This window comes from Heloderma suspectum, chromosome 4 (genome assembly GCF_057233095.1).
Source record: "Heloderma suspectum isolate Gila_16-S chromosome 4, 16-S_ref, whole genome shotgun sequence".
NCBI classification, from domain to species: domain Eukaryota; kingdom Metazoa; phylum Chordata; class Lepidosauria; order Squamata; family Helodermatidae; genus Heloderma; species Heloderma suspectum.
The window spans coordinates 185,672,254-185,687,573 of NC_139461.1; the positions used below are offsets into that span (position 1 = coordinate 185,672,254).

Here is a 15,320-nt window from a genome sequence, read left to right on the forward strand (position 1 = left end):
TCCAGTCCCAATCCAGGTTGAAGGTCCGTGGCTGCTTTTAGTGGCCAGTCACAAGCACCTGATTCAAAAACATGCTGGAAGTCCCATCTAGTTGGACCTTCTGAATGGAGGGTAGATGTGTCTTGTGCAGGCCAGTGTGCTGGTTCCATTTTCCCCAAACCAGCTGTCCCGGCAGGGAAGGTTCTGAGCTGCAGTTTAAACCTTCTAGTAAGGCTCAATTCTATGCAGGTTTAGACAGAAAAAGTCATCCAACTCCCAGCATTCCCCAGCCAGCCATGTTGTAGGACTTTTTTTTCTGTCTAAACATGTATAGGATTGCGCCCTTAACAGAATGTTTAAGCTGCAGGTCAGTTACACAGAGGAGGTGAAAAGATGTGTAATTGGAATAACTGGAGAGGGTGTGTATTTCAGGCATGCCACCGTGCAACCCCTTCCAATGTCCATGCACACTCTAGCTCCACTTCTACCATCTGGGAAGCCTTGGAGGGCCAGATCGGGGGCCCAGGTGGGCCAGATATAGTTCAACACCCCTGTTAAAGGGTATCCCATCCCGTGAAGCATGCCAAGACAATGCCACATGGCCATGATTGAACAATCATCATCTAGGAGGCTCAGATTCATTTTGAATCAGATTCAGGATAAATGATCCAGCCAGTGATAACCAGTTTGTCAACAACAAGAACACAAGGTTCATATAAAAACATAATTTCCCTGTTTCCTCAAAGCCAAAATGAGTTGGCCTATCCCTGAGCCCATATCAGCCTTCTTCCAAAGAACTACTCAGAGGAATAATATATGCAGAGGCTTGCTAACAAAGTCACAGTGATCTATTTCTCAGATAGTAGTAACATAGTGGGGGGTCGTGTGTTATACTCAAGGCCAACAGGGCACCGGCTTTTCACTATATTTAGAGTTGGAAGCTGACGATGGCTGCAATGTGCGTGTTGCACCCACATGGAAGAGTTGTTGACTTGCTGTCTGACAGCATGAAACATCAGAAGAGCTATTTTGCTAATCGCTGATTCATGCTAATAGTAGGTAGTGGATCAGAATTGTTTTGGCAGTTTTCTGAGGAAAGGGCAGGTTTCTGAGCTAGTTTGAGAAATGTCTCGTACTATGTGTGAGCGTGCGCGCACGTGCACATGCACGCGTACTTATCCAAGAACCGATGAATTGGAAAGACTGGGAGAGGAAATGTGTGTTGTACCTTGGCTGTCCAAAGATGTTGGAGGAGGGAGGAATCAAGACATTTGTCTCTGCTAGTGACACATTGATTAAATGGCACTGGGGAAGCTACCTCGGATGCACAGTGAAAAAGTACTTAATGTCTATGTTTATAAGCATTTGGTCTTGTCATCCATCCTATTTCCATGATAGAGGTCTGGTTCAGACATACATATCACAGCTTAGTAAGCTGAGATATGCACAAGCCTGGTGCTTTTATGCTTCATCCTGGCCCTTCCTCATCCCTCCTCACCACGCAGGGCTAATTAACCATAGTTTCCCATTAATGTCCAAACTGGGGAACTACAATTAGCAGAATTGGAATACGCCAGGATCTTAAACCAACTTCAAACTGTGGTTTAAAATCCAGGTTTAATCTAAGCCCGGTAAGCTGCAGTTTCCCAGTTTGGATGAAATGGGGAACAGTTAATGAACCCAGGAAATATTGAATTATGGCACACAGAGAAGGGAAAAGGGGGATCACAAGGAAGGAGAGCGCAAGCACAGGTCATAGTCTGAAGGCACAGGAGGCAGCCACCTTGCTGAAACTAAGCAGGTCTGGGTCTGGTCAGTGCTTGGAGGGGAGACCACCTGGGAACCACATGTAGCCACCTGGAGTTCCACAGGGGAAGAAAGGTGGGGTATAAATGGAATGAATAAAATAAAGCAAAAGGCTAGTGCATATCTCTGCTTAATACATCAAGATATATACTGTACATCTGAAGTGGGCCATAGAGTGAGTTACGCACTTTTTACAAGCTTATAGTAAGAGAGATGCCTGCCATGAAGGTTTCACCAACTACTTTGCCTACATTCTGTGTAGCATTTTCAGGAGGCGGGGGGGGGGGGTTGCAGTGGGAAAGCAAGGTGCAGGGGAGTCCACTGCCGCCAGCACAGTTGATACAGCTTAAACCTGGATCCAACCCCATAACATTTCAGCCAGTAGATTCACATTGATAAGGCCTCACTCTAACTCAGCATTCAAAAATCTCTCCTGAATAGAAAAAAGCCTGAATACATTTCTTGACAGATAAAGGGGACTTGAGAGCTTTTCTATACAAGGCTATTAATCCACTGTATCTACTTTCAGTTTTGTTGCAGAATTGAGATTCAAGTTCTACACAAAGAGTTTGTCCTTTCCTGCTTTTCTGCCACATAACCTCTAGGTGGCACTGTGCTATAGCAGAATAGCACAAATACACAAGTATTTCTTTCGCTTTCAGAAATAAAATGCCATTTTCCCCACTCTAAAAATACCACAGGAAAGTTCTCTTAAAAAACAGAAGTGAAACTGGAGGATCACAACATCATCTAAAGAACCCATAAACAACTGTAAGGAATCATGACTGCACAATAAATGCCTCATATAGGAAAGTTCTTGGAGGGATGGCCCTCCCTTTCTAGGAAGTTCCATAATCATGGTGGCACCACCAGTAGGGCTTAGCCTTTGTTGTAAGGGGCATGGCTACTGCTTCCTGTCAAACCACACCTACTAAGGCTGCAATCCTAAACATATTTACCTGGGAGTAAGCCCCACTGCACTCAGTGGGTCTTACTTCTGAGTAGACATGTGTAGGATTGCACCGTAAGTCTGTCAAACTAAAGGTTGCATCCAATGAGTTATATCCAATGTCAGTCTAACTTAAGTCCCATTCATTTCAATGGCTCTACTTTACGTAGGACTAACATTGGATACAACCCTATGAGAGTTGCAGTGTGCCACAGCACAGGTGTGCACATTTGAAACATTAAAAAAAAAAAATATTTCAGTGCACAAATACCAACGCTAGCTGCAGTCCATGGGCCTGTTTTCTCTTACAAAGTCCAGCTCCTCAGTCAGACTGATCCAGGCCACCACAAAATGCACCCACTGCTAGGAAACCATACCCCAAACTCTGCTGCCATTGTCTGGATAGGGGGTGAGCGATCGCCATTAAAGATCACCACGCCGTCTCATCTATTGCCACAATAGTCCCCTTCAACATCAACTCCTGAGCAGCTACCTCGGTCACTGTCTCCACACGGTGCACAAATTAGGGATGTATGAAACTCCTCTTACCTGGCTCCGCCGGGTTCCGCTGGGGGGGGGAGGCACTCCGTCCCTCCCCCCGGAATCCTCGCTGGCCGAATCCGCTCCGTGGGGATTCCACAGAGCCACCAGCTGGCTCCGCCAGCAGCCGGACATCCGGCCGCTGGCTAGCAGGGACGCAAATGGCGGCGGCCGTAGCTGCTGCCGTTTGCATCCCTGTAGTCAGCCGTGATAGGCTACGTAAAGACTTATGTAGCCTATCACGTCTGGCTTAAAACAAAAAACGTGCGTACGCAAATGGCGGCAGCTACAGCCGCCGCCATTTGCATTCCTTATTTTTGGCTGTCTTAGTCTACGTAAATATTTACGTAGACTAAGATGGCAAAAATAAGGGGGAACGCAAATAGTGTCCACTACGCTATTTGCGTTCCCCTTATTTTCGCCGTCTTAGTCTATGTAAATATTTACGTAGACTAAGACGGCCAAAAATAAGGAACGCAAATGGCGGCGACCATAGCCGCCGCCATTTGCATATGCATTGTTTTTTAAAGCCAGACGTGATAGGCTATGTAAGTCTTTACATAGCCTATCACATCTTGTAAAAAAAAAACCCAGACAAGACTGCAAATGGCGGTGGCGGCAGCCGGTCGGAAGACCAGCTGCCGCCACCACCGCCAAAGCCACCGCCGCCCAGAAGATCTGCCCCAGGTAAGTCTCGTCCCGGGGGGGATCCGCGGGGGGGGCGGGGGGGGCAGGCCGTTCCGCCACAGATTTCAGGGTGCCGAATGCACTGGCATTCGGCCTCACCAAGCTCCGTGGCGGAATTCTCTGCCATCCCTAGCACAAATAAACCAGGCTCACAATAAAAACCAGGCTCACAATAAAAACCAGCCTTAAATTAGATTGGAGATAGAACATTGTTCTTCAGAAAGTCGGCATGGCTTGAAATAAGAATTCCTGGGTTTGGCATTTAGACTCATCCCACTTTTACTTTCAGTGAACAGATTTTGGAAGTGCAACTTCATGATGATAGCATGGTGCTTTTAAAGTGTTAAACCACTTTATATACGTTATCTTGGTAGTCTTTCCAACCACCCTATAAGGTAGATCAGTAGCACTGATCCCATGTTTAGCCCCATAGGGGTAGGGGCTAAAGCTGAGGAAACAATGGCATCCAGAAGGCCGCATAGTGAATTCATGGGTGACTGAGGTGATATTTGAGCCAGTAATCTTCTGGCTCTTAGTTCACAGCTTTAACCACAATGCTACACTAGCTTGTCTACAATTCTGTCTAAGGATATTCAAAAGTCCAGGCTAATTTGTGACATCTGTAAAATGATCATCCCAGTAGAGTTACAGAACAATATGATGATTATATTTATTACACTGATATCCAACCTTTTTCCAAGGAGCTCAAGCCAGTGGTGTCATTAGGCTAGGACTCGGGGGCAGAGGTCCAGGGTCCCACTCATTAGAATGAGGAGAAGGGCTCCCAAAGGCAGGAAGGCCAGATTACCGCATGTTGAAGTAAGTAAAATAATACAGATTGTCATTTAAAGAGCAGGCTGTGTAAGAAGACCCCCCCCCCCCGACCATTAAGTCCAGAGGCTAAAATTATGTAACTTCACCACTGACAAGATGGTGCAGTTCGGTACCCCACCACCACTGCCATTTTATCCTCACAACACCCCTGTGAGCTAAGTTAGTCTGAGAGGTAGCAGCTGGCTGCAAGTTACCAAATGAGCTTCATGGCTGAGTGGGCAGTTTTGCGCAGGACACATCACTGATTTCATCATAAAAAAATGAAAACAAAGAATGTAAAGTGAACAGACACCCTGCCTGTGTTCTATTACGCTTCCACAGAACAGCCCCTTCGTGTTACAAGTGGGAGGAACACCATGGGAAAAGGTCACTTACAAATATTGCATATATGTTTTATTTATTTAGCTCACATCTGTATCAGGGTCATCCTCGAAGGAAATCAGGGCCACATACTACAAATAGGGGTACACTAAGAAAGAGTGAATTGCCCAAATGCATTCACTGAACACCATGGCTGAGCGTGAATATACACCCAGGTCACATGGATGCAAGTCTGAGAATAAGTGTGTGTGGAATCCCCACCCCACCCGGAGCTAACATTCTAACTAAAATTAAAAATGAAACTAGAAGTAAAATTGTTTGTCTTCCTTTGTTTTTGCCTGAGGAGGAACCTCCACATTGTTTAGCAAAATGTTTAGAGATGTGTGGAACCCCCTGTAGAATTTGTGTAAGATCAATCAAACCTCCTTAGGCTTCCCTCCAAATTTACCCAATGTTTTGCCTGGAGAAGAACCCTCACATTCACTTCCCAATTTACTTTAGGGGAAGGTTTGGGGGCAACGCTGCCCAATGGCAGGGGTGGCCTAATAAAGGCGGAAAATATGCGGTGACAAGTAAGGGTATTATGAGGTCTAAACTTTCATGATATAAACTGAGAGAAAGTCTTCAAGCCTGACCCAAAGACCTCCGAGTGCCTCCTGTAATTTGAGGAGTGTTTGGCTTGATCCCATATTGCGTACCATCTGGTGCCTTGGCATTGCTGTAGACTCAGAAGCCTGATAGTCCAACAGTTATTGCGTGGCCCGTTGTGAAGACCAGGCCCCCACTGGCGAACAATTACTCATATAACCAGTGGCTGCAGCTGAAATAAGCGATCTACAAGCCATGGGAGGAAGTCACCATCTGGGTGCTTCTGGTGCACAATATGAATAATCAGAGGGACATATTGTCCTAGTTCTTCCTTTGAGAAACTCAGAGCAGCTCCTGAGCATTTCCCCATCCACACACTGATCAGGCTGATGCCAGTTTAGCCTCAGGTAACAACATCGTCATAGCTCTGTGGTAGCACATATGCTTCATATGCATGTTCAGTCTCTAAAAACCAGCTAAATCTCCAGCTAAAGATGGCTCAGGCTGGGAAAGACCTCTGCCCTAAACCTCAGAAAGCTGTTGCCAGCTAGACCGGACCAGTCTTCTCCAACTGGGTGCCCTCCAGACATTTTGGTCTTCAACTCCCATCAGCTCCAGTCAGTATGGCTAATGGTCAGGAGTACTGGGAGTCCATTGATCTGGAGGGCACCAGGTTGGCTGGAAGTACTGGAGTAGATGGACCAATAGTCTGATGGAGTATCGAGTAGCCAACCTGGCACCCTCCAGATGTTTTGGATTACAATTCCCACAGTCCCTGACCATTGGCCATGCTGGCTGGGGCTTATGGGGTTTGTAGCCCAGAACATCTGGATATTTGTTTTTATGTTACATACATCCTGCATTTAGCATCAGTTCCCCAAAGCAGCTTACACTTCTAAGGTATCATAATAAAAACCACACTAAAATATATCAAATCGAAACACAGCAGCCATGCAACCTGTTAAAAGACCATTGGGGTTGGACTCGACCATCTTATAGGCCCCTTCCAACCCTACTATTCTATGATTCTATGAAAAACAGATGGTCTTTTTTAAAAACAACAACAATGACTTAGAAGAATCAATTATCAAATGCCTTCTGGCATAAAATGGTTTTCAACCAGTGCCTAAAATTAGGAGAAGAGGGATTTTGTTGGATATCCCTTGGGAGAGAGTTCCACAGCTGCAGTGCCACCACTGAAAAGGTCCTGACCCTGGTACCTACCAATGGGAGCAGGACCCACTACATCAATCTAAAGGGTTGGGCAGGGGCATATGGGTGAAAATGACCTTGTCCTGGGCTGTATAGGGCTTAATACCAGTACTTCCAACTGAGCCAGGAAACAAATTGGCAACCAATATCCTTGGCGTAGGATTAGATGATATGTTCTAACCACCTTGCTCCTATGGCATTGTGGGGGCTGAGTTTTGTACCAAGTGCAGTTTCCGAAAGGTCTATGCAGCACATTTCAATAGTCCAGTTGACGTAACTAGAGCACGGGTAACTAAGGCCAGATACATTTTATCCAAGTAGAGTCACAGATGGCAAACCAGCTGATGCTGTAAAAGATGCCCCGAGCCACAGATGTCATCTGAGCATTCAGGCACAGTGTCAGGTCTAAAAGCACCCCCAGATTGTATTTGATTCTTCAGTGGGAGTGGAGCCCCATCTAGGGTAGGATAAGTGAAGGCACAAGATAAGTGAAACCCTTCTAGAGCAGGACAAATGTTTGACTGACACCATCTGTTTGATTAGCAAGTCTATTTTGTTTCTAAAATATATGGCTCTGTGCATCACTTTTCAGTTCAGGGACCAGCTCACGTTCATCCACTGTGTTTCCAGATGCTGTCCAGGGCATAAATATTGTGATTAGTAGATCCTACTGCATAGGAGCAGGTAACAGCCTCCTTGTCACCACCACCACCTTAAAAAAAACACCTTTTTCTCAGATAATTAATGTATATTAATTAATTGCTTAGCTATCAATTGGCCAAGCAATAGTTGATCCTGATGGGACTAGACTGATGAGCCTTCTGGCAGTTTTATGGTCAGCCCATGGCTGGCCAGGCAACCTGCACAGGCATTGCCGTAAGAGCCAGGCAGCTGGGATGGAAACACACGACCACTGCTTTTTACGGCTAACTTGAGCACCCAAGTGCAACAGGAAAGGGCACTGGGGGGAAAAGATCGCCGTGAGATTGGATCAGAGAATGAACGGTCACAAAGGATGACTCTGGCAAGACCTCTTTTCAAATGTAGGGCCATGCTGGAAGCCTGCTGGAAGCATGGCATGCAATCCCAGAAGGGTTGGCCTAGCTAAGTTACTCAGTGACTGAGGAAAGAGATTCACATTTTGGTCTTCCTAACATCTGAACTGGCCAACCAGCCCATATTTTGCTAGAATGGCGGTTAAAATCATGTTCTGTCAAGTAAACAGAATTTTCAAGTAACCTGAAGGATCCCTAGGTGTGAATGGGTCAAAAACAGGGCAGTGAGATTGTTAACAGGGACTGGCTTATAAAGTCATATTGTGCCAGTTCTCATGATCTGCACTGGCTTGCAGTCCATTTCCAGTCCCAATTCAAAGTGCTGGTACTAACCTTCGAAGCCCTGAACTTCTTGGGGCCAGGCTACCTGAATGTTCATCTCTTCCCAGTGGAGTGTGGGAATCCTCTGATTTTGGAGGGGCTGTAAATCCATTCTGGGTTTCAGTCAGAACCAGGCAGAACTCTAGTGGAGCTATCCAAGGTGCTGAATCCTATCCCCAAACTAGGTTCAGCATCTTGAACCTACCTGCTTTAGAGTTCTGGCTGGTTCTCACTGAAGCCCAGCATGAATTCACAACCCCACTGAAATCAGCCACCAGCCTCCATGTCTCTTCCTGTAGGTTGGGGGGGGGGGCTACAAGGAGAGGGCCTTTGCAGTGGTGGCACTCCAATGGTGGACCACCCTCCCCAAAGAGGCTCACCTGTGCCTATGCTGTCATATTTTTATTCTCCCAGGCTTTTTATTCTTTTCCTTTTTAAAAAAACAGAGTTAATGCTCTTTAGATCTTGCATGGGTGCTAGTTTTTACTTGGTTGTTTTTCTGTTATGAGAAGGTTCTGAAATCATCCTAGTTCAGGAATCAAGAAATTATCCTTTATCCCAAACAAAATGCAGCCATTTTTCATGGCCTGCCTGGCATTCAATACTCCTCTTTTAAAAAATAAGCTTTTGATTAGGGTTTCATCATTGCTATTATCATATTGCTTCTGTTTTATGAAGTTGTTTCCACTTCTTTGGGGATATTTCAAAGTGCTTTTTTTTTTTTTTAGTACAAGCAATCACCATTATTTCTCATTTTCAAGAATACAAATTCTACATCTGCACTTCATTTCGGAAGAAGGCTCTGCCTTCCTTCGGTGAGGCTGCAGGTGAAGAAGAACTGTTCCTGTAACAAACATCTTCACATCACATAGTTCAAGGGCATTTGCACCCATGTAAGGGGAGGGCCCACAGCAGCTCAGTGGTAGAGCACATGCTTTGCATACAGGAGGTCCCAGGCTCAATCCGTTTAAAGATATCTAAGTAGCAGGTGATGGGAAAGTACTCTGCCTGAGACCCTGAAGAACCTTTCTCAGTCACAAGAGATAAGACTGAGCTAGACAGATCAATAAGAGGCAAATCCAATGGCAAGTCAGTCAACATGCAAAAGGTCAAGTACAGAGAGATCGGTCCAGACGGAGAGTTCCAAGAGAAGGGTCTGAAGCATGGCCAAGGGAAGCAGTCCAATAGAAATGAAGTCCAAAGAGCAGAGTCAAGCAGGGTTCCAGAGGTCAGCAGCACAGAGGATTGGATTAGTCATGAAGCAAGGTCAAGGACACAGGGCACTGGGGGGATAATAAGATGCTGTTTCCAGCAGCTCTCACATTCCAACTGAGAGCTGATATAGCCAGAGCTTCCAGAGACTCAGCAAGGGCTCAGCTGCAGTTCATCACAGGCCCTCTGGCAAAACTCCTACTTGTGAGGAGGCATTGCTCATGAGGAGGCCATTACTCTTGAGGAGCGCTCCTTCTCATAGGAGTCCTACTGGCCTATCTCTTGAGACGATGACACTCTTTGGGGCTTCTCCACCTCTATCTCAGAAAGGAGTTCCGTTCCTCTTGTGGGGATGGACCCATGGCCATCTCACCTGAGGGCTCAGGCTCTCCCGAATCTCTTTAGCTGTTCCTCGATGCTTTCTGTCTTTGAGAGCTGTTCCTTCTCTCCTAAGGAGCTCCTCCATCAGAGGTATGGCCTTGGTGCAAGTCAGGTTCAGTGGATTCTGACCAAGCAGGAGTCTGGTTTCCCAGAAGACAGGAAACAGAATAGCACCATGGAGAGTTCCGAGTGATGCTGGGGCTGAAAGCCAGACAAGGTTGCTGTATGTTGCTCCAACAAGCAGCAGATTATGACTGAGCCTTAAGTATGGTTTTGGCTTCCTTTAGACTAGTTAGCCCTACCTTCTTATTCAACAAGGCCTTCTCCTTTAAAGTGGCCAGAACTGTTTCAGCAGCTTCAGATTGTGACAACACAAAAGTGGCTGCAACATGGTGGTATCTTCATGGCTAGAGTCCTCAGAATTCAAGCACAGCAATGAGACTTTCTCTGGATACAGGGGACCTGGTCCCTGGGGCCTTCCTGGAGAACTAACCCTGAAGGAGGTGGGAATCTCGTGACACCCATCTGTAACTGAGCCCTCTCCCTGATCTGTTAACTCGGGAGCCTTGTGCCCTGAGGATGAGGAGCCAGGCTCCTGGACACCATGGTAGAGTGACATGTGCCATTCTTTATAAACCTCGGTGAGACTGTTACCTAAAGGAGGTTAGATCGCTAGAGAAAATATTTAATGTGTTTTCTAATTATAATCATAATCTATTTCATTATCTCAGGCAGAGGGCAATTATAAGGGCAGAGGGAAATTGTAATCTCTGCTGATCATGAATTCCCTGAAGAGATGCCTTGAGGAAAGTTTACATTTCTTCTATTTTACATGTTTTTGTTTTAAAAACCCATAACTAAAACACCCTCCAAGGATCTGTTTAATGTTTCTCCTGTGACACTGCCATTCTCTTACAGGGAAAAGGAAATACTAATCTACTGGTCATTTCCATAGATGTTAAGCCCAAATAATTCTGAGCTTTTACTCAAAGCATATTTGTAGGAATCAGTATCTCAATGATAGTTCCACACAGGTAGTCAAGTTTGGTTTTTTAATCTTCCAGAAGTGATGCTAGTTGATTTGGGGTTTTTTGAGATTTTGACCTGCTGGGTTCTTTTGTTTGTTTTTAAACATTTGGGATTTGAAAGCTCTGCCCCAAGCACATGTTCCATCTCTGACAGTTCAGTTGTCACTAGTAATACAAATAAAAAAACAGAAAGCAAAATCTGGCCGGATGATCAAAACCCTCCCAGGGTGATGCTGTCCACAATGGCCATGTTTTCTCATGGCACTTCTGGTCATTTCTGTGGTTTCTGATACACATAGGACCAGAGAAAGACCATATTTAAAACAGTTTCCCTGACTCTTAAAATTCTAGTTTCCAGTCCTCACCACAGCTAATTGGAGGAGAGAGATGTTTGGGAAATATTTTTAATTTTACTGGTTTCATCGGTGATCATGCTGTGAACATTTCCCAGTGTTTTTATATACCGTGGATTAAAAATATAATAGATCCATTCATCCTGTATGGTTTTACACACACACATACACAGAGAGAGAGAGAGAGAGAGCAGGGTGAATGTGCTTATATTGGACAAAACCTGGAAGTTATTTGCCACAAATGGTAAGTGTATATCGGGATGAAGTGAATGCGAAAACTCACATACATGTGAGCCTCTGGTTGTGTGAGATATTTGAAGTTATTTATATCCTTAATTGTATATAATAACCACTTTCAAATTGCAAATAGCCTCATCACAAATGTTTGTCTTGGGGCCAATCAGCCTTAAGTGCCATGTTAATAAAAATTAACACCTGTAACCAAATCTTTAGGTGCCGACTACTGGGGAACAGTTTTTCTTTATTTCTTAATACGTGATCTTGTACTTTGGAAAATATGACTTTTTCACTGTACAAAGTATTCTGACCATATGTCCACCCAACAGTCAGAACAATTTTTTTACACTGAAAATTTGTCAGCACATAGCTGTAGACCATGCCTTTTAAACATAGACAATGCAGACTTTTCTTGTTGTGTGTACCTTTAAATATACATTGTTTGTGTTAGATCATTTCCTTTCATGGTAATTCCTGTGTATGTTCCTTTTCTCCTTTGATGCCAGTCATATTGTGCATTCTTTCTATCCTTTCAGTTGACAACTGACCTGGCCTCCAATATATTCACCTCCATTGGCTCAGTAACACTGGCCTTGTTACTGATCTTCCTTCTGGCAGGCACAGTTTCCATTGTAACTGCCAACAAACGTGCCACCCAGGGGACTTACAGCCCCAGCCGCCAGGAGAAAGAGGGATCCCGAGTCGAAATGTGGGACATAGTGCAACCTCCCCCCATGGAAAGGCTGATATAGCAGGAACTATTGCCGTACCTCTTCCTCGGAAACATCCAGCAGGAATGGTTGTTCTGGATACCTTGGAAGGATCTTTCCATAGACCCATGATGACGTCTGCCATTTAACTCAGAAACATTGGCCAATATCCAAAGCACCATGCCCAGTGTTCCACATGTGTATGGGGGCTCTTCAACTTTCCCTTTCTGCTCTGGATCTCCTGAAACTCAGAGGACCACTCTACCGCATGCGCACACACAACAGCTGTGGGGTGTGTCTGCAGTTTTTCCTTTCAGCAGCGTGGAAGCACTTTGTGGGCCTACACAGACTTGTCTGGATCTCATTTCTAAAAAGCATTAATGATCGAAGTGAATGGTTGTCACTTCTCACTTTCTGGAAATTCTTATTTATTGCACTGGAAATTGTAGCTTTAGTATAATCAACTGTAGACTATTAAGACTTCAGTGACTCCTGGTATAGGTGTTAAGTGCCTACATTTCAAGTTCAATCGAAGCCACAACTTTCTTTGGTTCTCTCCCCCCCCCCATTTTTTTGTCTGCCATTGCAGTGTTCACCACCATTGCTGAAGACAATACAAATCACTCACATAAGTCTATGTAATCTGTCTGCCATTCAATCATTGCTGTACATCTCAAGAGATTTTAGAAGCAGATATCTTTCTCAGCAGTACATTGACTTTAATTCTTTAATCAGGGACTAAATTAATATTATGGGGGAAAACTCTTCATGCAGCAAAATAAACGTTTCAGATTGTCAACCCTCTTCTCTTTGGTGTGTTCATTTCACCTTCTGTTCCACCATGTTGTCTTAGAACAGGGGTGGACAACTTCGGGGGTTTCAGGGGGGCGCTTCTGCCCCCTCCCCCGCACAGGCTGTACTCCTGTCACTGCTGTACCACCAAATTTGCAGTGGCAGCAGCAAGAAAAATGGTGATTTGCCATTGAATGTTGATGTCCAAAATTTGGCAGCAAACCACTGCGGGTTTTGCTACAGCAAATTTTGGCAATGTGCCAGCAGGGGGCAGCAGGGGCCATATGCCCACCCCTGTCTTGGATAGGGATGTACGAAAGAGACTTACCTGTTCGCGGGTTATATTTATGGGGGGGGAGGCTTTCCGTCCCTCCCCCTGGAATCCTCGACAGGGGGGAGGCGATCCATTCCTCCCCCCCCCGGAATCCTCGATGGCCGGCTGTGCTCTGTGGAGGCTCTGCGGACCAGCCGGCCAGGCCCAGGCCAGAGCCCTCCGCAGCCAGATTTCTGGCCGCGGAGGGCTCTGGGTAAAAAAAAAAAACCGCGTACGCAAATGGCAGCGGCTATGGCTGCCGCCATTTGTGTTCCTTATTTTTGGCCGTCTTAGTCTACGTAAATATTTAAGTAGACTATGATGGCAAAAATAAAGGGGAATGCAAATAGCATAGTGGGTGCTATTTGCGTCCCTTTTTGATTCGCCGTTTTAGCCTACATAAATATTTACGTAGGCTAAAACGGCGAATCAAAAAGGGACTCAAATAGTGCCCGCTACGCTATTTGTGTTCCCCTTATTTTTGCCGGTTCTCCCCCCCCCCATTTTTTTGTCTGCCATTGCAGTGTTCACCACTATTGCTGAAGATGATAAAAATCACTCACATAAGTCTGTGTAATCTGTCCGCCATTCAATCATTGCTGTACATCTCAAGAGATTTTAGAAGCAGATATCTTTCTCAGCAGTAGGGATGGACGAAAGTCCCTTACCTGGTCCCGCAGCTTTTTTCAGGGGGGGGAGGTGCTCCGTTTCTCCCCCCGAAATTCTTGGCAGGTGGGAAGGCGTCCCGCCCCTCCCCGCTGAAATTCTGGCCGGGGGGGAGCGCCCCGTCTCCCCGGCCGCGAAAGAAAAAAAAGAGTAAAAAAAAAAAGAAGTGATAGGCTACGTAAAGATTTACGTAGCCTATCATGGCTGACTTTGAAAATCTAGCCGTGATAGGCTACGTAAATCTTTACGTAGCCTATCACTTTTTTTATTTTTTTTACTTTACTTGGAAATGGCGGTGGCGGCAGCCAGTCGGAAAACTGGCCGCCGCCGCACCGCCGCGGGGACCCGCCGCCCAGAGGGACATTCCCACGAGGTAAGTCCCATCCCGGGGGGGGCGAGGGGTGTCGGAGAATTTCCCCACCAATTTCGGCATTCGGCCTCACCGAGATTCGTGGAGAAATTCTCTGACATCCCTACTCAGCAGTACATTGACTTTAATTCTTTAATCCGGGACTAAATTAATATTATGGGGAAAAGCTCTTCATGCAGCAAAATAAACGTTTCAGATCGTCAACCCTCTTCTCTTTGGTGTGTTCATTTCACCTTCTGTTCCACCATGTTGTCTTAGAACAGGGGTGGACAACTTCGGGGGTTTCAGGGGGGCGCTTCTGTCCCCTCCCCCGCACAGGCTGTACTCCTGTCACTGCTGTACCACCAAATTTGCAGTGGCAGCGGCAAGAAAAATGGTGATTTGCCATTGAATGTTGATGTCCGAAATTTGGCAGCAAACCACTGCGGGTTTTGCTACAGCAAATTTTGGCAATGTGCCAGCAAGGGGCAGCAGGGGCCATATGCCCACCCCTGTCTTGGATAGGGATGTACGAAAGTGACTTACCTGTTTGCGGATTATGTTTAATCCGCAAACCCGCTCCTTACCTGGGCCCCTGCAGAGTGCCCGCAGCCATTGCCATCTTGGAGGGAGTTGCCATTTTCTTTCAAAATGGTGACTCCTTTGCAGAGGCTGATGGCTGCGGACAGTATTGACAGGCCCAGGTAAGAAGCGGGGCAGGGGGGAGCTTCAGGTCTCCAGATCTTGCTTCGGATCTGGAGCCTGAAGTAGGCCAGCCTGGCTCCGGAGCAGGCCGAGGTGGGTCGGGACCAATTCAGGATCTCTGAGGTATCCTCCAGAGTGGGTCAGGGGGCTGTGCACAGCCCTAGATAAATGGATCCAATTAAGGGCTGGTTCACAAATGCATGTTCACCACCTGGTAGCAACATCAAGTGATGACTGGCTCGTGTGAATTGGCCATTGCAGATCTAACAGAACAGACAAAAC

At 45.9% G+C, this 15,320-nt stretch overlaps 1 protein-coding gene across 1 annotated transcript in view; it reads left to right on the top strand.

The window, feature by feature from the left end:
- Nucleotides 1-12,255, top strand: part of CRB1 (crumbs cell polarity complex component 1) — a 161,580-nt gene extending 149,325 nt beyond the window's left edge. The window contains exon 12 of the mRNA XM_084851626.1: nt 12,040-12,255. Within this exon, the coding sequence (XP_084707752.1) occupies nt 12,040-12,255 (216 nt within the window). The remainder of the gene's footprint in view (nt 1-12,039) is intronic.
- Nucleotides 12,256-15,320: the final 3,065 nt, after the last annotated feature.